The 23,411-nt window shown below is 36.7% G+C and overlaps 1 protein-coding gene across 2 annotated transcripts in view; it reads left to right on the top strand.

Annotated features, from left to right (window-relative positions):
• The window catches only part of TM2D1 (TM2 domain containing 1), a 51,537-nt gene extending 28,571 nt beyond the window's left edge, over positions 1-22,966 (top strand). The window contains exons 5-7 of one of the 2 annotated variants that reach the window (XM_040470434.1): positions 5,023-5,096; positions 18,117-18,246; positions 20,197-22,966. In XM_040470434.1, the coding sequence (XP_040326368.1) occupies positions 5,023-5,096; positions 18,117-18,227 (185 nt within the window). In that variant the 3' untranslated portion in view covers positions 18,228-18,246; positions 20,197-22,966. Of the gene's footprint in view, positions 1-5,022; positions 5,097-18,116; positions 18,247-19,633; positions 20,162-20,196 lie in introns of those variants that run through there. The other variant, XM_040470435.1, reaches the window with a different exon arrangement.
• Positions 22,967-23,411: the final 445 nt, after the last annotated feature.

Raw genomic sequence — 23,411 nt, 5'->3', positions numbered from 1 at the left:
TTAAATTCATCCTGGCGGCATTAGAGAAGACTTTCTAGAGCTTTCAACCAACTCTTAGAGCTAGATGATTGGGAATAGAAGGTGTGCAGAGGAGGACTCAAGGCAGAGAGTAGTGCAGCACATATAAATGCAGAGATGAATGAGAAAACTATGAGTGCACAGCACATTGGAAGAGAACTTTGGGTAGTTTGGTAGTAACATAGGCAGAAGGAATTTACAAGATATGAGACTAGGTTAGATGATCCTATTATAAAGAACGTAGGGGCACCTGGGTAGCTCAGTTGGTTGTGTCCCACTTCGGCTCAGGTCATAATCTCACTGTCCGTGAGTTTGAACCCCACGTCGGGCTCTGTGCTGACAGCTCAGAGCCTGGAGCCTGTTTCAGATTCTGTGTCTCCCTCTGTCTCTGCCCCTCCCCCACTCATGCGCGCGCTCTCTTTCTCTGTCAAAAATAAACATTTAAAAAAATGGGGGCGCCTGGGTGGCGCAGTCGGTTAAGCGTCCGACTTCAGCCAGGTCACGATCTCGCGGTCCGTGAGTTCGAGCCCCGCGTCAGGCTCTGGGCTGATGGCTCAGAGCCTGGAGCCTGTTTCCGATTCTGTGTCTCCCTCTCTCTCTGCCCCTCCCCCGTTCATGCTCTGTCTCTCTCTGTCCCAAAAAATAAATAAATAAACGTTATAAAAAAAAAATTAAAAAAAAATGTAGATTTATGCTGTATACATTTCTCAATTGATAATAATCATAGTGGTAACAGAAGTAATGACTGGGCTAACATTTCAGATGTTTGCCATGTGTCATGTATTAATCTGAGTCTTTACTTTTTCTCATCTCTTTTAACCTTCAGTGTCCTTCCTATCTTATTTTCATAAAATATTTTTATATTTGGAAAACTAAAGTTTAAAGTAGCAGTATTAGCAATTTCCTTTAGTAAACTTAACCCTTGTGTTAAATTTACAGAAATAGATGAACCATAGTTAATATTATAGGTTTGTATTTGAAGTGAAACAAGATGTAAATCACTGTAATGATTTTAAACTTTCTTTTTATTTTTAATTTTTTTTAGTGTTTTTTTCTGAAAGAGAGAGAGAGAGACAGAGCACGAGTGGGGGAGGGGCAGAGAGAGGGAGACACAGAATCTGAAGCAGGCTCCAGGTTCTGAGCTGTCAGCACAGAGCCCTACACAGGGCTCAAACCCACAAACCGTGAGATAATGACCTAAGCTAAAGTTGGATGCTTAACTGACTGAGCCACCCAGGTGCCCTTGTGATGATTTTAAACTTTCAAAAAAATTTTTTTTAATAGTTAACTTCGTTCCTTAATTTTTAAAGCAGCTTTATTGAGGTATACATGACATACATTAAAATGCACATACCTTGGTTGGCTCAGTCAGTTAAGCGTCTGGTTAAGCATCTAACTCTTGGTTTCACTCAGGTCGCGATTTCACGTAGGTAAGAATGAGCCCCATGTTAGGCTCTGCACTGACAGCATGGAGCCTGCTTGGGATTTTCTCTCTCTCTCTCTCTCTCTGTCTTTGTCTCTCTGTCTCTCTTGCTCTCTGCCCCTCTTCCCACTCTCTCTCTCTCAAATAAATAAACATTAAAAATGCACATATCTTAAATGTACAGTTTGATAAGTTAGACATATGTGTACACCTTTGAAACAATCCCCCATAATCAAGATAATGACCATATATGTCACTACCCAGAGCATCCTCATGCCCATTTGTAATCTCTGGCCCCTCTTGTCCTGCTCTTTACAAAGCAAACATTCATCTGCTTTCTGTTGCTGTAGGTTAGTTTGCAGATATTTTAAATACTTAAGTATCATATTGGATCTGTTCTATAGTTTATTTTTTTTGCATATATCCTTTTATTTTTTTAATTAAAAAAATTTTTTTTAATTTACATCCAAATTAGTTAGCATAGAGTGCAACAATGATTTCAAGAGTAGATTCCTTAGTGCCCCTCACCCATTTAGCCCATCCCCTCCTCATACACCCCCTCCAGTAACCCTCTGTTTGTTCTCCATATTTATGAGTCTCTTCTGTTTTGTCTCCCTCCCTGTTTTTATATTATTTTCATTCCCCTTCCCTTATGTTCATCTGTTTTGTCTCTTAAAGTCCTCATATGTGTGAAGTCATATGATTTTTGTCTTTCTCTGACTAATTTCACTTAGCATAATACCCTCCATTTCCATCCATGTAGTTGCAAATGGTAAGATTTCATTCTTTTTGATTGCTGTGTAATACTCCATTGTATATATATACCACATCTTCTTTATCCATTCATCCATCGATGGACATTTGGGCTCTTTGCATACTTTGGCTTGCACACACAATGTCGTGTGGCTTACACACACACATTTCCATACACAATGTTGATAGTGCTGCTGTAAACATTGGGGTGCATGTGTCTCTTCAAAACAGCACACCTGTATCCCTTGGATAATGCCTAGTAGTGCAATTGCTGGGTCGTAGGGTAGTTCTATTTTTAGTTTTTTGAGGAACCTCCATACTGTTTTCCAGAGTGGCTGCACCAGCTTGCATTGCCATGTTCTATAGTTTCTTTAAATGTGTTACTTTAGAAGTAGGTGACACTCACCAAAGTTTCAAACACACATATCATTCCCTTATCTAATACTTTATCTGAACAGGAACTTCTCATGTTCATTCTTCTGAAGAACCCTTAAGTAGGGATTCAGCAGCAGAATATCAAGATTTTCATGAACTCATTATCGTTCTCTTTTGAGTGTTGTCCCATCACTTTGCCAATAAATATATTTTACATCATTGTTTTAAACAGCTGCATAATACTCTCTCCTATTACTAGGTGTACCTTGATTATCTGAGGCAGTTCCTCCCTGTTAAACATTTAGATTGTTTCTAGTTTTTTGATAGTCATAAAAGAAATATTTATCAGACTTTTACTGTCTGTCAGGTACTGTTCAAGGAATCGATAAGGACTCTGCCTTTAGGAATTTACATAGCAGTGGAAGAAAGAGAATGAATGAAAACCAACAAATGAGGCCGTTACAGATTTTTAATTGGCACCAAGAAGGCAATAAATAAGGGAGATGTGGCAGGAAGCAGCATGCAGCTTTAGACAGGCAGGTTAGGAAGACTGCTTTGAAGAAGTCGCCTGAGAAATGACAAGAGCTACAGAATATTGTTGGAAGAAGTCATGACAAGAGTAAAGGATCTGACATGGTTATGTTTTCTTCATAGAGTAGCAATTAATTAAAGAGAAACTTTTCTCGGACCGTTCTTGACATTAATCTTTTTATAAGAAAATTAAAAGAAAGGAACCTCTATGGTACTTCCAAATTTACACTAAAATGCTACATGAAGAGGGACGCATTTCAGAAATATAATGAATAAGTGAATGGATAAAGTATACCAAGTCAGTGGATCAAGTTCCCTGGGCAACTATAATAAAACATAACTAATGAATAAAATAATTTAAGGAGTTGTTATATAAGATAATGGCTAAAAAGTTAGAGAGGTCTTTAGGAAACAGAAAAGCTGAGACCATTTATCCATTCATGTAACAAATATTGAACATCCTCCCTGTGATATGATGTAATGCTGTAGGTACTAAGGACACAAGAGTAAATAAAACAGATAAAAGACCGTCCTTTGATGGGACTTCCATGAGACAAAGACGGAACATAACAACTGTTTTGAAGAAAACTAAAAGCATAATTTTATATAATCTATATATTTTCGTAGTTTTAAAATTATTTCCAACATGTGTTATCTTAGTACTTAAACACTATTCTGCTGTATGTCCAATTGTCTAATACTAAAAAGGGAGAAATAATCATGTAATGTACCTACATATTTCAGTCTTATTTGTGTATTTCCAAATTGTGTGCAGGAGGTGATCTCATCCACTCTTGTGATTTTAGCTGGCATCTATTTGTAGTTGATACTTAGAACTACCCTTTCACGAAAAGTCTTGTTTCCTACCATTTTTATATCTCAAATGCAATGTCTGGAAAGCAATTTAAGTTTAAATATAGAAGAGAGATTACTCATCCCACCCCCACCCCCAATCTGCCTCCTCTATTTCATCATCATGTTTTGTGTAATATCGTTGTATATGTCCTAGATTCTATGCTCTGTTATTATCTGTTTTAGTACCTTAGTTCTAAGGTTGGGACTGAAGGCAGAAGTGTATATAGTACACAGAATTATTGATTTTGAGTATAGAATTAATAATCATGAGATGCTTAGAAAAAAAGTATAGGATAATTATAAGATAATTAAGTATAGGATAAAGATAATTGCGTTGCTAATAAAATTTTGCAATTTAACTATAAGATTAATGTTTTTTCCTGGTTATTTTTTCTGTGCCTTGATAATCTTTATTTATTTGAACTTTCTATTGTAAATGTGTATTAAAACTTGGATCACATATGTATTAAGTCTAAATAAATAAATAAGGGTTTTAGGACTAAAAGATGTTCTATAATTCTGGTGTACTGAGATTTAAAGATTTATTTCTTTAGACCTTTTCTCTTAAGAAATTTTGTGAGATTACACTGAGGTGTTTTGTTTTGTTTTGTTTTTTGTTTTTTGTTTTTGAGCTTATTTATTCATTTTGAGAGGAAGGAAGAGAGAAAAAGTGCGAGTGAGGTAGGGGCAGAGAGAGAGGGAGAGAGAGAGAGAATCCCAAGTAGGCCCTGCACTGAGGGCTCGAACTCACAGACCATGAGACCATGACCTGAGCCAAAGTCGCTTAACTAACTGAGCCACCCAGGCAAGGCATCCATACGCTGAGTTCTTATTTCACTTTATAATATTTATTTAGGTGAACTAATCATTTTTTGTGTCTTTTTTATATAGAGAGTCCTTTAAACCTTTCTCATATTTTCAGGTGAAGATTTGATTTTTTAAAGTGTTAATTTTATATTCTTGATATAAAGAGTTTGTGGTACAGTATACCTAATGGTTTGTTGGAAAACAAAAATTAATAGTTATAAGACTTTCCGAGTTTTAAATGAATTTATCTTCTTTTCTAGGTTTGTTAAAGTTTTGCACTGTCGGATTTTGTGGAATTGGGAGCCTAATTGATTTCATTCTTATTTCAATGCAGGTAAGTTAGTTTCAATCTAGAAGGTGAACTACTTTTACATTCAAACTGTGATCTGTGATCTTTTCCTGGTATATTTTAGATATATTAGAAAGCACACTTTATCTCTTAACTCAGGCAAAAACACCCTGTGGGGCAAAGTATCCCCTGATGAGAACTGAAACTTCCCCCTCAAGCAATAAGAATTGCCCTGAACCAGCAAGACCCCACAGGATTGATCCCCAGACAGTGATCAACCTGACCTTTGCTGCCCCACCTTCATGTAACCACCCACCTTTGACCCACATTTTTGTGATAGAAATCTACAAATATTTCCAGCATTTTGAGAACCTAGTCCATCGTCTTACCAATGTTAGCCTCACTGAAATAAATTCCTTTCTTGTTTCAAAAAAAACAAAAAACAAAAACTAAGAATAAATATATTAGAAAGCAGTTAGGAATACTTTTTCAGTTTTTCTTTAGATACTAGATCTCAGGGATCATAGCTATGTTTTCAAGTAGCATTTCCCAACCTGTGTTCTACCAGTTCGTAGTTCTAAAAGACGTAAGAACTTCATAAAGAAAGGATTCAGTGCTCAAATATGATTTGTAAATGTGAATTCAACTGAGCTTTCTTTACCGGATAACTTCTAAGAGTCTTTATAATTTGTATTATGAATCTCTAATAGGGATTAAGATTATTTCTTGAATTTATTATTTATTTTCCTGGATGGTCACAGCCACATTGTCAGCTATTATAATAGAATATTGATGGGGATCTGATATTTGCATATGAACATATATAGGCAGAAACAATGTTTGTGTTTTTTTTTTTTTTTTTTTAATGGACAGGCACTGTATATTAGTATTCTCTTGGTTGTAAATTACAGAAATTGAAATCCAGCTAGCTTAAGCCAGAAGGAAAAAAGCAATGTCTAGGAGGTCTGTAGAAAATCTAGGAATGAAAAAAAGAAAGAAAGAAAGAAAGAAAGAGAGAAAAGAAAGAAAGAAAGAAAAAGAAAATCTAGGAATGGGTTGGTCTTGGGCAAGACTAAATCCATAGGATCAAATGATGTATTTGGGGACTCCCCTGACACTCATCTCTGCTTCTCTGTGTTAACCTCATTTTCTCCTGCTGCACTGGTGTGGAGGCAGGCAAGTTTGTGAAATGCTATCCTGTAGCATTTAAAAGGGCCACCAGATGTTTTACATTAAATTACCCTGAACTGGTGGTGGTTAACTCATGAGGATTCTTAAATTAGAGAAGGAGATAAATTTATCACAACAAATGTCACAAAACAGCATTTCAGTACGCATTTATGGAGCACCTAATGTCTTCAGCAAGTGTGTCATTATGTATGTAGAGCATCATCAGTTTTGGTCTTCTTTCTCATACAATATTTCCACTCCTCAATTCTGTCTGCTTCATGTTAATCCTTATGTTTTAAAAGAAAGTCAAAATCCAGGAGATTTTGGTAGCATACTGTGAGGAGGGTACCATACTGTGAGGAGGAGGCAGCATATGGACCAATAAGATACCAGAATTAAACAAGGAAAATATTTGGTTTCAAAGTTGGAATTTTCCTGTCTTTATTCATAAACATATGCCTAACCAAATATCCTGCCTTCTCTGACTGTGGGACAGGCAAGCAGGCATGAAGAGGCTAAGGTACTTGTGCACATATGCTTGGAAATGGATTTCTCACTTCAAATGAGGATCCAAGGAACTTAATGTATTATTGGGATTCTTTAAGATATCCATAATTCAATGTCTTTGAAACCCATTAGGTAATATTTTCACACTAGGTTCTTTCTTTGGTGACGTCATTGCTTTATAGCTTTATTTATATCAGATTATGGAGTTTTTTGATTCAGCTACTGCTTTCTGGTACATGAATGCCTGAACTTTTGAGAACAAATAGTTTGTTTCTTAAAGATCTTGGATTAAAACTATCACATTAAGAAATATTGAGGCAGAATTAGAGTGTTTGAATTTCTGCAGTAAATTTCTCTAAGTAAGGCATGTTAATAGGTATTGCCACTTTAGTTTTAGACCGCTTTCAGATTGGAGAAAATATAAGTTTTCAAATGTAGCCAAAATAGGAGATATAGCCTTATTCTACATGACATTTAATATACTTAACATGTGATGTTGACTGCTTTAGTTTTTAAGGATTATTTTTTCAGCAAATCAAATGTTTTTAGTATAAATATTATAAACTATGTTAATGTTTTTGTCCCAAATATGTTTTTTCCAATTTCTCATAGACCTTTTACATTTGTCCATCATCTTTTTGTTTATTCTCTTTTCTCATTCTCTCCATTCTGGTTTTTTTTTTTTTTTCTTTTTGCCATTAAATATTGTTCCCCAGTGAATAGCAATGTTTTTCTATTGGGCTGTGATCCCAGAAACATATTGTGCATGAACTCAAGACCTATAAAAACATACTTGCTTCACAGTGTTTATAACAAAAATCTAGGAAAATCCTCTTTAAAAATATAGGTCTAGTTATTTCAACTTTGAACCAAAATAATATAAAGTATAATGTATATATTGCTAAAGTAAGCTTTACATGTCACTGTATTTACTGAAAATACTTTAATGAGTTTATGTAATAAACTTTTGAAGTTTCTTCTTTTTCTGTTCTTAAAAAGTATGGAAATGGCAGTGTGAATTAATAGTATGAAACAATACATAGAATTAATTCAGCTTTTTTGTGCATTCAACAAAAATCTAAATCAGTGATATGTGTGTAGCATACAGTTTCAGTTATAAGTAGCTGTTGTATATAATTACAATATATATATAGTTATTTATAAGGCAGTCCTGAGGATTTTAAAATAAACATTCTTTTGTGCGTATACATTTTTATATGTATGTCATGATGGATAGATTAGGCATTTAATTTTTTTATCAGAATAAGTATGAGAATATTTTGATTTCCTTTAAACTTCTTTCCTTACTTACACAATTTGGACATTTTTAACAATACCAAAACCACTGATGTGGACTGTGCCAAACAAAAAGAAAAGAATGTTTCCTCTCTTAAGTGGAGACAAGATGGCCACAAATCAGAAAGATGGGGATGGGTAGAGGGAAAATGGAAATATGAGTTGGAATGTAGAAAGTTGTTGGAAGAAAGTACATCAGCAGTGCTTTGTGACAATTTAAAAAATTCTATGCATCATGGAAGAAATTACTTTCATTTTTATTCCTATTAGCATTACAGAGTCTATCTCCTTAAGGGACTAATAAACTATGTAAATAGTAGAAATTCACAAAAGCAGCATAATTTCAAGACATTAATTAATTTTAAAAATGTATAAAATATCTTGTTAGTTTAGCATTTAATATAGATAATTTTTTTTAGCACTGCATTATATATTGTTTCTGTGTTATTTTTTTTTTAACTTTCAAACACCAGGTTTGACTTTTCACTCATAAATTTCTTTAGAAAAAAAGAAAAGTTTTTGGGGCACCTGGCTGGCTTAGTCTGTTAAGTGTCTGACTTCAGCCCAGGTCATGATCTTGCAGTTCATGAGTTCAAGCCCTGTGTCTGGCTCTGCACTGACAGTGTGGAACCTGCTTCAGATTCTCTCTCTCTCTCTCTCTCTCTCTCTCTCTCTGCCCTTCCCCCTACCACCCCCAAAATAAACAAACATTTAAAAAAGAAAAAAAGTTTTTAAAATTCCCTATAGCACTGGTAGTTTGCTAAACCAAGAGTATGCCATCAGAAGTTTTGGCTGATTTGAACTGAATGCAGTACACCCTGTGAAAAGTGTGGCTGTGTACAAATTATGGGGAAAGTGAGAAGCTAAAAAAGATAGTTTTTAAAAGTGCTTTTTTTTTTTCTTTAGGCCCTTAAAGCTCTAAATTTCCTGGTGTCACTTGAGAGGTAATAAAATAAAATTGGATACGATAAACTATAAATAGTAGGTTTTATGCCATCAGTGAAAACGGGTTTAGTGAGTACCAGTTAGGTATAATAAGTTGAGGTCCTGCGCTAGAGAAACTTATACTCTATCCCCAAAGTGGTCTGATAATAAGATCCCACTTATCAGAAATAAAATGTTTCCTTGAGAACTGCAGGCTTAAAATAAAAATGAGTTATCTTGATTTTATCTTGTTTAAATTCTTTGAATTTTACTAAAAATTTTAAAAACCTATGCTTTTCAGTGTAGAACATAAGCAAGGCTTAAGTTGTAGGTTCACTTCTGTGTAAGCCAGTTTGTTTTGTCCAATACCTAGCTTACATCCTTGCCCTGTGACACACATACTATTGATCAAAAAAAAGGACTAATCATGTAATCACCCTAAATCTGTTACCAGTGCTGGAAAAGTGGATCAAAGTCCTTGATAGTTCACTAGATGTCGGGCAGCAATATATAAAAAGCAGTAGACGTTTTATAGATCTCAGTTCCTTCAAATAGCTCTCTGTATTGTTTATTTAACCCTGGTGTGATTTATTGGGGAAATAAACTAGAAAACTGAGGAGGCTAATAATTTGTGTAGCCTCTGCTCTGTCATGTGACCTTAACTAGGTAGATTTCACTTAGTTCATTTATCAGGTGGGCAGATTTTTATTTAGTGAATTAAAGGAATGTTCAAAAAGTAAAGAGTATCTTAAACTGGTTTTGAGAATCATCCCAAAGCTGTGTTTTCCTCAGGAGATATATAATATATGAATCTTATTCATTTCTTGAGGAATAATATTGATATTGGTTATTAAGGATTTATACTAACAAGCCTTTAAATCAGATGAAGTCAAGGGGTCTGAACGTATAATTTCTGGCACTATGTAGGAATTTTGGTGCTTAATTTATTATTTAAATGTTTATTTTGGGGGCACCTGGGTGGCTCAGTTGGTTAGGCAACTGACTTCAGCTCAGATCATGATCTTATAGTTTGTGAGTTCGAGCCCTATGTCGGGCTCTGTGCTAACAGCTCAGAGCCTGGAGCCTGCTTCAGATTCTGTGTCTCCCCCTCTCTCTACTCCTCCCCTGCTCACGCTCTGTGTCTCTCTGTCTCTCAATAATAAATAAATGTTTAAAAAAAATTAAATGTTTATTTTTTATTTTTGAGAGAGAGCATGCATGGGCAGAAATGGGGCAGTGAGGAACCAAGGATCCCAAGTGGGCTCTGTGCTGACAGCAGAGAGCCCAGCCCAATGTAGGGTTGGAACCCACGAACCTTGAGAACATGACCTCAGCCAAAGTCAGAAGCATAACTGACTGAGCCACCCAGGTGCCCTGGTGCTTAAATGTGACTAATCAGATAGTTTTAATAGCCTCATATTAAAATTAACCACACGCAGAAGTCAGCTATGGACACAGAAATGTAATTTGACTTTTAAAAGAATATGCATGTATTTTTTTTGGGAGAACTAGGGTGGATACATATTGCATCATGATCCTGTAATTGCAGACAGTGGGGTCATTTTACTTTTTCACCAGGTTAGTAGGTCTTTAGGAGATGATTTGATCTTGCCAGTATTGAACTTGCATTCTTAATATGGAGAAACTCCTAAGTGCATTATATAGAAAAATGGTGCATTGATAGAGTTGTATAAAGTGTTCTTAGTTTTTTCCTTTCCCTTTTTAGTTTCTGCATAACATTTAAATTTGTAAAATAATTTGAGTTACCTAAGCCAGTATGACTTTGTTGACAATGCAAAGCCATTATATGCAAGGGCATAGATTGCTGTTGCTGAAGTTCAGATATTGGAGTACTTACAGGTAACCACATTTTTTTCTTGAATTAATTTGTTTTTATTCGAATGTTACTTAAATATACTCGAACAAAATACATTTTCCACTAACAAAATCAAAAGTTTACAAACAAAACTATAACATTAATAAAGTTCAAATGAAGTAAGCTCTTTTTTGATCTGGTAAAAAATAAATCCATATATAATATAAAATTTGCCATTTTAACCTTTTTTAACTTACACAGTTTGGTGGCATTAACTATATTCAGAATGTTGTACAACTGTCACCACAATCTATTTCCAAAAATTTTCACCACCTGAAATGGAAACTCTGTACCCATTAAGCAATAACTCCCCATTTCCCACTCTCCCAACCCCTGGTAACCTCCAGTCTACTTTCTGCCTGTATGAATTTGCCTATTCTAGATATTGCATATAAGTAGAATCATATTTTTGTCCTTTTATGTCTGACTTAGTTTACTTTAAATAATGTTCTCAAGGTTCATTGATAATATGGCATGTTTTAGAACTTCATTCCCTGTTATAGCTAAAGAACATTCCATTGTATGTATATACTACATTTTGTTTATCCATTCATCTGTTGATGGATACTTGGGTTGTTTCCACGTTTGGGCTATTGTGAATAATTTTTGCTATGAATATTTGTTTGCAAGTATCTATTTAAGCCCCTGTGCAGTTCTTTTGGATGTATACCTAGGAGAAGAGGAACTTTCACATTAAAGCTAATTGAGGAGATGGGGCGCCTGGGTGGCTCAGTCGGTTGAGCACCAGACTTCGGCTCAGGTCATGATCTCACGGTTTGTGGGTTTGAGCCCCACATCAGGCTCTGTGCTGACAGCTCAGAGCCTGGATCCTGCTTCGGATTCTGTGTCTCCCTCTCTCTGCCCCTTCTCCGCTCACACACACACACACTTAATAGACTAACTTAATAGACTAACTTAATAGACTAACTTAATAGACTAACACCAAGTTAACACTTAATAGACTAAATAAAAGGATACTAGCAATAGGAATTGATGTGTGGAATATACAAATAATTTCTGCAAGTTAACAAGGTAGAGATCCTAATAGTTAAATGAATACAGTAAACTAATAGGTGATTCACGGAATCACCTGAATAACTAATATGTAAAAAAATACTTCTGGGCAATTACTCTAAAAAATTTGTATTGCTTCCACAAGGGGACATGAGCAGAGATGTCTGTTGTAGCCTGTTTGTGGGAGCAGGAAGTTGGAATGAACCTATATGTGAACACTGATAAGAGAATGGATGCATTCTCTAATGCTAGGCAGCAATTACAAGCGCTTACCTAGATGTGCATATGCCATATGGAAATGTCTTAAAATTATAGCATACTATGAAAACAGTTTAAAACTGAACAAGATCCACAACAATATTATTTGAATAAATTAAAAAAGCATATTCAAAGAACATGTTTTTTTAAAAAAATAAACATGTATCCAGCTCATATACCAAGTTAAGTGTATGCTCATTTTTTGTGTGGTTAGGTGTATGAGCAGGAATTAGAATTAGAATGGAGATTAGAAGATAAAGAACAAAAAAAAGACAGGGAATTTGGTGACCACTTAACATTCTTAACTTTAATATGTATTTCTAGGTTTCCTGATTTATTTTTTTGCTATAGACTTTGCATCTATAGAAAAGCCTATCCTTTTAAGTAAACAATTCAAGATTTTTTTTTGCAATTAAGCTGCAAATAAAATCTCATGGTGAAGACGATCAGAAACGAATTAAAGAAGAAATTAAATTCCACTCAATTCCTTCAAACCTTCACCATTTTCATAGAAGTAGGGTGTGGTAGGACAAAAGATACCCATGTTAAGTCCCTGGAACCTGGGAGGATTACCTTATTTGGAAACAGAGTCTTTGCAGATGTGATTAAGTTAAGGATCTTGCTATGAAGAGATCATCCTGTATTATCTAGGTAGGCCTTAAATCCAATGACAAGTGTCCTTATAGGAGACAGAAGGGGAAAAGACAGACACAGAAAAGAAGGCATTGTAAAGACACAGGCAGAGATTGGAGTGATATGGCCAAAAGCCACAGAATGCCTAGCAGTGCTGATTGCTCTCAAAAGCTAGAAGAGGCTTAGAAAGGATTCTCCCCTTAGAGTCTCTGTAGGGCGTGGGGTTGTTGGAGATACCTTGATTTTAGATTTCTGGCCTTAGATCTGTGGGAGAGTGAATTTCTATTGTTTTAATCCACTAAAGATTGTGGTAACTTGTTATAGTAGTCCCAGGAATCTAATATAGAGGTATTTGACGTGGCTTTCTTGTGGTTTTAAGGCTGCTCACACAAGAGACGTTGATGCCCATTGTACAAAACAGCTTCCCACAGTGTAGTGGACCTCCTGTTTCCCTTCTTAGAAGATGAAGATTTGTAGCAACCTCCATTAATTGGACCCATAGATTTCATAAATCTGCCCCAGCTTATCAAATGGAAATACATCATGGTATAGAATTTGGCCTCAGGCTATTTTTTTTATTTTTATTTTTTAATGTTTACTTATTTTTTGAGAGAGAGCACCAGCAGGGGAGAGGCAGAGAGAGGGGGAGACACAGAATCCAAAGCAGGCCCGTCATGGGGCTCAAACTCATGAACGGCAAGATCATGACCTGAACCGAAGTCAGACACTCAACTGACTGAGCCACCCAGGTGCCCTGGTTTCAGGCTATTTCTTAGCAGAGAAACAGACTTATAATTTAAAAATTTTTTTTCCAACGTTTATTTATTTTTGGGACAGAGAGAGACAGAGCATGAACAGGGGAGGGGCAGAGAGAGAGGGAGACACAGAATCGGAAACAGGCTCCAGGCTCTGAGCCATCAGCCCAGAGCCTGACGCGGGGCTCGAACTCACGGACCGCGAGATCGTGACCTGGCTGAAGTCGGACGCTTAACCGACTGCGCCACCCAGGCGCCCCTATAATTATAATTTTAGGTTTTATACTGTGTTGTCAATGAACAAATGGACATAGGCCTATTTAACTGAGTAAAAAAGTTCCCAGTATGGGATATTTTTAGACTTGTGATTTTATAATTAACAACTCAGTAATATACTCATTATAAAGGAATTTATAATTGGCACATATATTGTACATAAGTGTATATAAGATGCTTAAAAACAGATTTAATTTTTGATTTTGATGAGGGAATATGGATTTGAATAATTAAACATTTTACAGCAGATAGTTTTCTTAAAAATTAAATCAGATGAACAATTTCCTCTTTGATGGGATAGTTCATAGAAGAGTATATTAACAACACCTTATACATGTGTTTATATTTAAATTGCAAGGTCATACAAGATGTAGAAATTGTAAAGTACCGTATAGATCAACTTATTCTGTTCCTTTTCATATGGATATGAAAAACTGAGATCCAGAGAAGATTCATCCTACAGCTAGTTATTGACTGCTTTCTCTTTACATTTTCCTTTCATCTAGTGCTTTCCCATAGTGACTTAATTTGGTTGTCTTTGGGGCAGCTCTTCCAATTGTTTTAGCAGAGAAAGTGCTGTGCTTTGGTGATCTGGTGGTAGCATGTAGGAGGCACTGAAAACAAGTGTTTTTGGCTATAAGTAACAGAACCTCAATTTCAATTTGCTTCAATAATATAGTTTACTATATGATATACCAAGAATCTAGAGATAAGGTAGTTTTAAGATTTATTAATTTTTTTTAAAGATTTATTTTTGAGAGAGAGAGGAGGAGGAGAGAGGATCTGAAGTGGGCTCTGTGCTGACAGCAGAGAGCCTGATGCGGGGCTCGAACTCATGAACCATGAGATCATGACCTCAGCCAAAGTCAGACATTCAACTGGCTGAGCCATCCAGGTGCCCCAAGATTTAGAGCTAAAGGATGTAATAAAGGACTGTCCCCTTTCTCTTTCCTTTCTTCCCTCCTATTTCTCCCTCTCTCCTTCCTTCTTCTTTTTTTTTTTTTCCATGTTCAGGTCCTTTGGCTAGCATCACTTTGTTGTACAGTGACTTTCAGAGATAGACAAAAAATTGTTTCCTCTCACACATATCTTCTTAAGGGTGGCTATGCCAACAATGAACTTGCGTCATAGGTGGTTGGCTAGAATTAGATTCCACACCCAGGCTGAACCAGTCTCTGGAAGGAGGACCGGAATTACCTCGCTAGAACTAGATGTGGAGGAGCTGAATTAACATAGTTTGAGTGGAGAGAAATGCTGTGATAAGATGACTAAGTTAGTTGCAAAGTTGGATCATGTATTAGCAGGTAATAAATGGTATCTTTGGGGGCTATCTTCTCTATAGAACAGAGGAAACAAAACTGAAAACATTATTATTTGTCTACATGTTAACTGCTAACTTTATAAGATTGTAAAACATCTGGGTCCTAAGAGAAGTAAGGGAGCCTCAGGTAGGCTTATTAGATGCATGTTATCAATAGGTCACTTAATCATATATTTTCCTTATTTCCAGCTTTGAATATTTTTTTTTCAACAGGGATAAATGTTGTTAGGGGAGATGGCAAAGGAAGAAAAAGAATGGGATAAAAGGCCTGGTTCCAATCTATGCACATATTCCAAATCAGGCCGTTTTTGGCCATGTGATTTATTTCTACAGGCTGGGCTTTCCTTTTTCTTTGTTCCCCTCACACAGTCTCAAACCATGTTGTAACTCCTAGTCACCATTCTCTTTCTTAGCTTAATGCTCAAAGTAGTTTCCTCTGGGACCTGGGCCACTGAAAAGGTTTAATTAAACTCTTAAATAACATTCATAAATGTCAAGCCAAATGAATTTCATCTTTGGAAAATAAGTCAAAATGCATGACAGCACCTAGCATGGTATTTAGTACATAAGTTCTTTATAAATGTTATATGAGTATTAACATTTATAGTTCACTAGTATAAGCTCTTTGTTGGCAGAGATTCTATCTTATTCACGGTTGTGTGTAGAATGCCTAGCACAGTGCCTGGAGTGTTGTAGCAATTCAGTACTTGTCGAATAGTTTTAAAAGCCAAACTTACTGTAAAAACGAAGCATGCTCTCCAGCAGTGTTCTTCAAATTCTGGTTGTATAACCCCTGAAATATATATATATATATATATATATATATATATATATATATATATAAAAAATATATATATATATATATATTTTTTTTTTATCCCTACCCTCCACACGTTTTTAAGTTGACATTTAAGTTTTACATCATAAGTTTAAATAGTTGCAAAGGATGTAATTTCTGGTTTCCAAATATTGACATATTTAAGTAAAACTGTTACATCAATTTTAAAATATATCCAACAGAATATAAATACCATAGAATTTTAAATATCATTCATTTAAAAAAAGACACGAATGAACCCTTCACTAACCATTTTAATTTTTAGTTTCTTTATCTCCCAGAATTTTTTAAATTTTTATTTAAACAGATTTTTAAAATATTTATTTGTTGTTGAGAGAGAGAGAGCGTAAGTTGGGGAGGGGCAGAGAGAATGAGTCACAGAATCCGAAGCAGGCTTTAGGCTCTGAGCTGTCAGCACAGAGCCCAACACAGGGCTTGAACTCCCAAACCGCGAGATCCTGACCTGGGCTGAAGTCAGATGCTTCACCAACTGAGCCACCCAGGTGCCCCTCTCCTTGAATTAAAAAAAAAAATGTTTATTTTTTGAGAGAGAGTGTGTGTGCCTGCTCGCATGATTGGGGGAAGGGCAGAGAGAGGGAGACAGAGGATCTGAAGTGGGGTCTGCTCTGACATCAGAGAGCCCCATGAGGGACTTAAACTCATGAACTGTGAAATCACGACCTAGGCCAACATTGGACGCTTAACCAATTGAACCATCCAGGCACCCCTCTCCTTGAGTTTTTACTTCTGGTTCCATTCTCCCAGAGAATTTTATCCTAACATAGTATATTTTTATGTTTGAAAAATCTTCTGATCATTTTCATGATCATGATTTTCATGATTCATTAAAATTAAAAGATTTAAAAATTTTCTGTAATTACTGGATTGTTGTCATTATAATTGTTGATATACTATCAAAACAGCATAAACATATTCTAAATCTAAGCAAATTTTTTTTTAAGAGAAAGAGTGTGCATACACACTTGCAAGTGGGGCAGAGGGCAGAGGGAGAGAGAGAATCTCAAGTAGTCTCCATACTCAGTGTGGAGCCCCACACAGGCCTCAATCCCATGACCCTGAGATCATGACTGGAGCTGAAATCAAGAGTCGGACACTCAACAGACTGAGCCAACAAGGCACCCCTTAGCAAATTATAAGCAAAAAAAGTAAAATGTTATTTGGAATACATCTTTTGAACAAGATGAGGCAGAGCATATGTTTGGACTCTTGATTTTTTGTTTTTGACTCTTGATTAAAGGTTTCCTGAAGTCCTTTATTTTGCGTGATCTCTTTGGTACGTCAGAGGCAATGTACCATCATAAGATTCAGGTGTGCTCTGATAGCAGGTGTGGTTTAATGTTTTCACGTTAGAGAGAGGACCTCGGGGAGAGGGGAGGGAGTGGGGAGCCAGCAGGACATCTCCACCATAGCTTGGTATCAGTTGGGTCACTTTTACAAAGAGTATGGGAATTAAGGATCTCAAAATTGATTCCCTTAAAACCATCTGGGTAACTACCTTGGTAAGTCTTTGTGTATTCCTAAGGCCACTGTTCGCAGATTGCTACCTTGAAAGATAATTTGTAGAGATCCTGTCAACTGGGTTGTCAGAAATGTGATTAAGTGGACAAGATGACTGTAATGAGCATGTGTTTTTTTCTGTCTCTTTCATTCCATGTGGTTTCTGGAAGGATTGTCAGTCACACTCCCTCACCTCTTATAGGGAGCCTGGCCTAGCCAATCATATTAATCCTATTCCCTTGACTATAGTAATTTGTCCAGCAATAGGCATAAAAAACAAACAGATCAAAGTCCTTCCCTGGAATTGGTATATAAACTCTGAAGATTTTACTTGCTTTCTATTGGGAGCTGCTGAGCTTCGAAGATGTAAATCTGGAGCCGCTGGCAACCAAGCGGAAATGCCTCTGCAGAATGAAGGCAAGGGTTGCAAAACGGCAGGGAGGGCAAACCAAGGGCCTCTGGGGGCCCCGAATTTCAGTCCTTGAGGCCTTGTGATCCTGTGAATTTCTCTAGTATCCTTTCCAGCTGCATGAGCCACTGAGTTACTGTATTTGCTTAAGTTAGTTTAATTGTATTTTGGTGCTACTGAAATAATTTAGTAAGAACCAAGAAAAGTAAACACAAATTATTGTGAACATATCTTTTGTAAAGTGGTAATTTTGAAAATTTTCTCTTCTAGATTGTTGGACCTTCAGATGGAAGTAGTTACATTATAGATTATTATGGAACCAGACTTACAAGACTGAGTATTACGAATGAGACGTTTAGAAAAACACAGCTATATCCATAAGTATTTTTTAAAAGAAACAGTAAGTAATATGCATATATAATCTTTATTATAGTATATCACCTGTATAAAATTATGAAAATTTGTGAACCGTAGGAAATTTAAGGAGACCATCTAATGTTATAAACCTCTCATTTTGCTTATGTGGAAACACAGGTCTCCATTTGCCTGAAACATCTCTAGTCTTTTGTAGAGCTTTTTTATGTACACTCATTGTTCCTGCAGTTCCTGATTCAGTCCCTCTTGCTTTGCATACATTATGGCTAGAAGACAGAGTTCACAACAAAAAGATAACGTCAAAGCAAAAAGATATTTCATAGTATTATAGGATGGTTCTGGAGAAAGCATGTGTTGTAGACATTTCAGTACAGCATGTCTTTGCTTCTGTCCTGCTTTCTTGGGGTCACTATGATCTTTAAACCTCTTTCTTCTTCCCAAACCTGAAGGTTAATTGAGACTCAACCCTGAATAAGTACTTATTCTAACCTAAAGTTTGGCCCTGCCCATGAGAATTATTAATTGGCCTTAGCTTTAACGAGGTAATACACCATGGCCCCTGGGTGACTCAGTCGGTTAAGCATCCAACTTTGGCCCAGGTCATGATCTCACGGCTCGTGACTTTGAGCCCCATGTTGGGCTCTGTGCTGACAACTCACAGCCTAGACCCTGCTTCGGATTCTGTGTCTCCCTCTCTTTGCCCCTCCCCACTGCTCACACTGTCTCCTTCAAAAATAAATAAACATTTTTAAAAAATTTAAAAAAAAAGGTAATATACCTGGATAAGTCAGAGATATCATCAGTCTTCCTGGCTCAATTCTCTGATTCTCTAGAACTCTGCTACTCCAAGGTTTTTAGTTCCAGGGCTGTACCTCAGTCTATTCTAATAAATAATCTTCCAAGAATGTCAGGCTGTTCTCAGGGTTTTGGTAGAAAAATGATTCTCTAGCACTATCTCCTCTGCAGTGGTGAAGTTCTGTATAACATGTAGGGTGCAGGGTACTTGTTAGGTGACAGTTCACATTGAACCACCTAGCAGCTTTCAGAGAGAGAAACACAGGCCAGGTGTTCTGGCCACAGCCATAGCCCTAGGGTTTTCAGTTGATTCTATCTCAGAGAGTGCTTCTAGAGGCCAGGAAAGGAACAGACATTTATTTTCTATGCTGCAGTGTATAAATAGGATATGTAGTATAATTTTTGCCACTAAGTTAGATTTTTTTTTCTCTTCTCACAGTAATATTATGAGATATGCTTTATAGTTAGTGTCATGAGGGTTGAACAGTGCCAGACCCTGTCAGGATGTGAGGAATTTGTTCAACTGTCCAAAAAGTTTTTCAAATCTTTTCCTATAAAGAGTCTTTGGGTTCAATATTGAAATGAAGCTCAGAGATCCATCTGTCTCTTCTTGCCAGGGAATAAGTTGAGCCCTGGGGACGTCGAGACTAAGATACAACTAATCAGTACAGAACTGCCTCTCGAATCAGTTCTTCTGTGCCTTCCACTGGTTGCTGTGCACTGCCCACCCCACCTCAGCCCCACCAACTCTGTCATTTTGCAATATGCATCTTCATTTTGGAAATCGTTATTCCTGCTCTATGGGAAGGGTTGTGTGGTTTCACATAGCCCTATTTTCATCCTGTAAATTGTTGTGTCTCTTTCAAAGTATACAGATTGTTTTCAACATGGTGAAATTAAGCAACTGCAATTTAGAAAGCAGTTTCATTCTCTGTGGCCTATTAGATCAACTTTTCATTGGGATTCCAGACTCCGATTTGATATTTAAAACTTGAAGGGCTCATTGAGAAGGCAGATCTCTGCACTGCCATTCACATGGTCTCCTACAGTAAATATGGCAATGTTCCAAGAGAAAGAAAAAAATGTCCTGAGTAAATGAAACGTTAAAATGTGCATCTACGGTAACCTCACTGGACTCTTAAAATACTGTGTTTTAATGCATTTCTTTTTTCTGTTTTAGGATTTGGGCTTCCTTGATTTTAACAGAGCACTCTCAGTATGTGGGTTTCCAGATTTTCCTTTCTCTTCACACATCACTTTATGGATTCTATATAACTTTGTATTATTGTTGATATTTTGTTTTGTTGTTTTACTTAAAAGCATGTTATTCTGAGATTTATTTAATTGGACTTTCTTTGAGAGCTGTATGATAATAGAGTCTTTCTCTGGCTACTGTCTCTATGAGATAAATAGCTTATTACCCCGATATTCCTTAAAGTCTTTCCTGATGGCAGGTTGCCACTTGTCATTTTTGCTTCTGAAAAATAAAAATATGGCCTATTCACATTTTTTAGCTCTTTATTGTCAAGAAAACCTTAAATGTTGAATGTAGCTGTCTTCTAAATTTTGATCCTTCAAAACAGCTAATCCGTAGTGTGAACAAATCCCATTACTATATTGCCTGGGGCTGCGGTCATGTATGAGAACCCACCTGTTTTTCTGCGGCTTTCAGATCTGTCTCTGCCTCCGTATCCAGGGAGCGAAAGATCACTGGGGAGTCTGAAACCTTGAGGCAACGCGAATACTTCTGGCACTGATTCAGGCCTCTGAAGTGTGAACTTTTTCCTTTTTGCTTTGGGAGTGATGCACTAGCTTTTGGAAGACCAGCTGCTGACTCGTCTAGCTCAGTGCAGTTATATTTGAAGCTGGATAGACAAGGTGGGAACACCAAACAGATGATTAATGTCTTCCATCTGTTAACACTGCCAGGCAGATGCCGGCACAAGTGCCGGACGTGGTGCACCAGGGTCTGAAGGGAAGGAAGCGGCACCTGAACGCTGGCACGGCCTCTTCTTACCGTACTTACAAGGGTTTGGGGAAGATGGAAATACATGAGATGTTATGTGCTCATCATACCGCCGAGGTTTTTTTAGTAACAGGCATAACGGCTTCACAATTACTTGAGTCCGGGCTCCCCAAGAGTAACACCATAATTTTTTTTATCACTCATATTACTCAAAAGCATACAGTCTAGTACAGTTGGCTTCCTAACATGTTAGTCACTCAGCAACAGTTTCTGCAGTTGGCGGGTGATTATTAAGTATTGATATGTGAAGTGAATTTGGATCGACTCCTCATACACATAAGGAATGGGCCCTTTGATTCCTTCATTGAAATACTGAGTGTCTACTACATGGGAGGTACTGTTCTAGATGCTAGGATGCAGCAGTGAACAAAAACATGAACAAACATCCCCTCCCTTAAGGAGTTTACGCTCCCCTGGGATCTGTTTTCACAAGCGATAGTATTTTGGGCTGCAGTTAAGCTAGCTGGTAGATGCCCAGTTTCTAGTATTTCCTAGTTCCTTTTGTTTGCAGACAGTGCTTTGAAGTTTAACCTCAGGATCACCCAAGTCCAGATTTGAAGTCTGCGTTTCTCTAGCCGTGTACGGTGTGAGAAATCCCTGCAATCGAAGCTTGAAAAAGTCCTCTTGATTCTTGCATAATTGTTCCAGTTATTAACTTGGCCAGGGGGAAAGTCTGTTTCAAAGCAGGTGCTTCTCAAAGTGTTTATTCAAATAAGCTATACTCCAAAAGGGTTGTAGGTAAAATCTAGAAATAAAGTCTCTTCACAGTGCATTCTTAAGCCTGTAGACTTTATTTTCTTTATAATCTCCTAAATTTATATGACAAGAACACCTCAGCCTTTCCACTTTACTTAATTCCCTGTTGCCTAAAATATGTACTTCTGTAACAAATGGTTTTTCTGTGTCTTATTATTTATTTTTTATGTGAATACATTTAATACATGTAATTTCAGTTTTTGTTTTATTTTGCTTTCATGGAGCACATTTTATTATGGCTATTTGTTAATAGTGTCTCTGAGTACAAATTGTATGTTAAGGCCTCTGTAGGAGATGTTTTATATAACCCTACTTTTAGAGCAGTGGCCAAAATTGTGAGAGATGAATTAACTCAATCATTCCTTGGGTTACTCCTAAACCCTCTAGGATGGAATGGAATGGATTCTTTCAATGCTACGTAAACAGTTAGTGTTTCTATAGAAATATTTACAAATGGTACTGCTTTAGCCTGAAAGAATTAATACAGTTTCCAGAAGTACCTCTTTACCCAGGAGGGTTTCTTACCTACAGTATATTAGAATAAAAGATCTTTTTAAGACTTCAAAGACTGTGCTATGTGTATGGCTAGCATCTGTTCATGGGATTTCTAGGACTATAAGAAATACCGGTTTGTAGGTGTGTTTTGTTTTTGTTTTGCATTACAAAAAAATGCATGTCTTTTCTCCTTATTTTAACCTAGATGCTTAAGGCTAAGTTAAGTATATAATACTGATAAGCAACTAGGAAACTACAACAGATCTAATAGCAAGGACTAGCAAGAAGAAAAATTAGTTCTTAACAAGTATAAGTCTAAGATGTTGGTTCCTCTTCCTGATTCAAACATCTTAACTGTAGATGTTCCTCGGGGTTCTGACACCTTCTCCTTTTCTCTCATTAACTCAGCATCTATTTTGCTTTTTTCTATTTATAAAATTAATACAAACCTAATGCAGAAATTCTGGGAAACACCAAAAAGTGCAAAGAAGAAAGCTCATTCCATAGCTCAAAGACAACAATGTTAGTGTTTTTATGTATGTCCTAGTAGTTTTTCCGTGCACATATGTACATTTTCTTCACAAAAATGATATAGTACCCATACTGTTTTGTAGCCTGCTTCTTCACATTGTAAAGATTTTTCTATTTCAATAAATATTCTTTTACAACACCATTTTTTTTTTTTTTAAATTTTTTTTTTTCAACGTTTATTTATTTTTGGGACAGAGAGAGACAGAGCATGAACGGGGGAGGGGCAGAGAGAGAGGGAAACACAGAATCGGAAACAGGCTCCAGGCTCTGAGCCATCAGCCCAGAGCCTGACGCGGGGCTCGAACTCACGGACCGCGAGATCGTGACCTGGCTGAAGTCGGACGCTTAACCGACTGCGCCACCCAGGCGCCCCTACAACACCATTTTTAATGGCTGCAGAGTACTCCATGTCTCCAAGTCATAATTTATGTAATTCCTTTATGTATTCTTTGGTACTGAAGTTATTACAATAAATGAGCAATACATGTTTATGATTCTTTTTCTCTAGAATTGCCATTCTTAGTCAAAAAGTGCTCATACATTAAAGTTCTAGATACCCATATTAGTCCTAGTTAACCAGGGTTAAC

Source organism: Herpailurus yagouaroundi, unplaced genomic scaffold (assembly GCF_014898765.1).
Source record: "Herpailurus yagouaroundi ecotype Mexico unplaced genomic scaffold, PumYag 77, whole genome shotgun sequence".
In the NCBI taxonomy this organism is placed as follows: Eukaryota; Metazoa; Chordata; class Mammalia; order Carnivora; family Felidae; genus Herpailurus; species Herpailurus yagouaroundi.
Note: the sequence above shows the minus strand (reverse complement) of the source record. Positions and strands in the feature narration are given on the sequence as shown.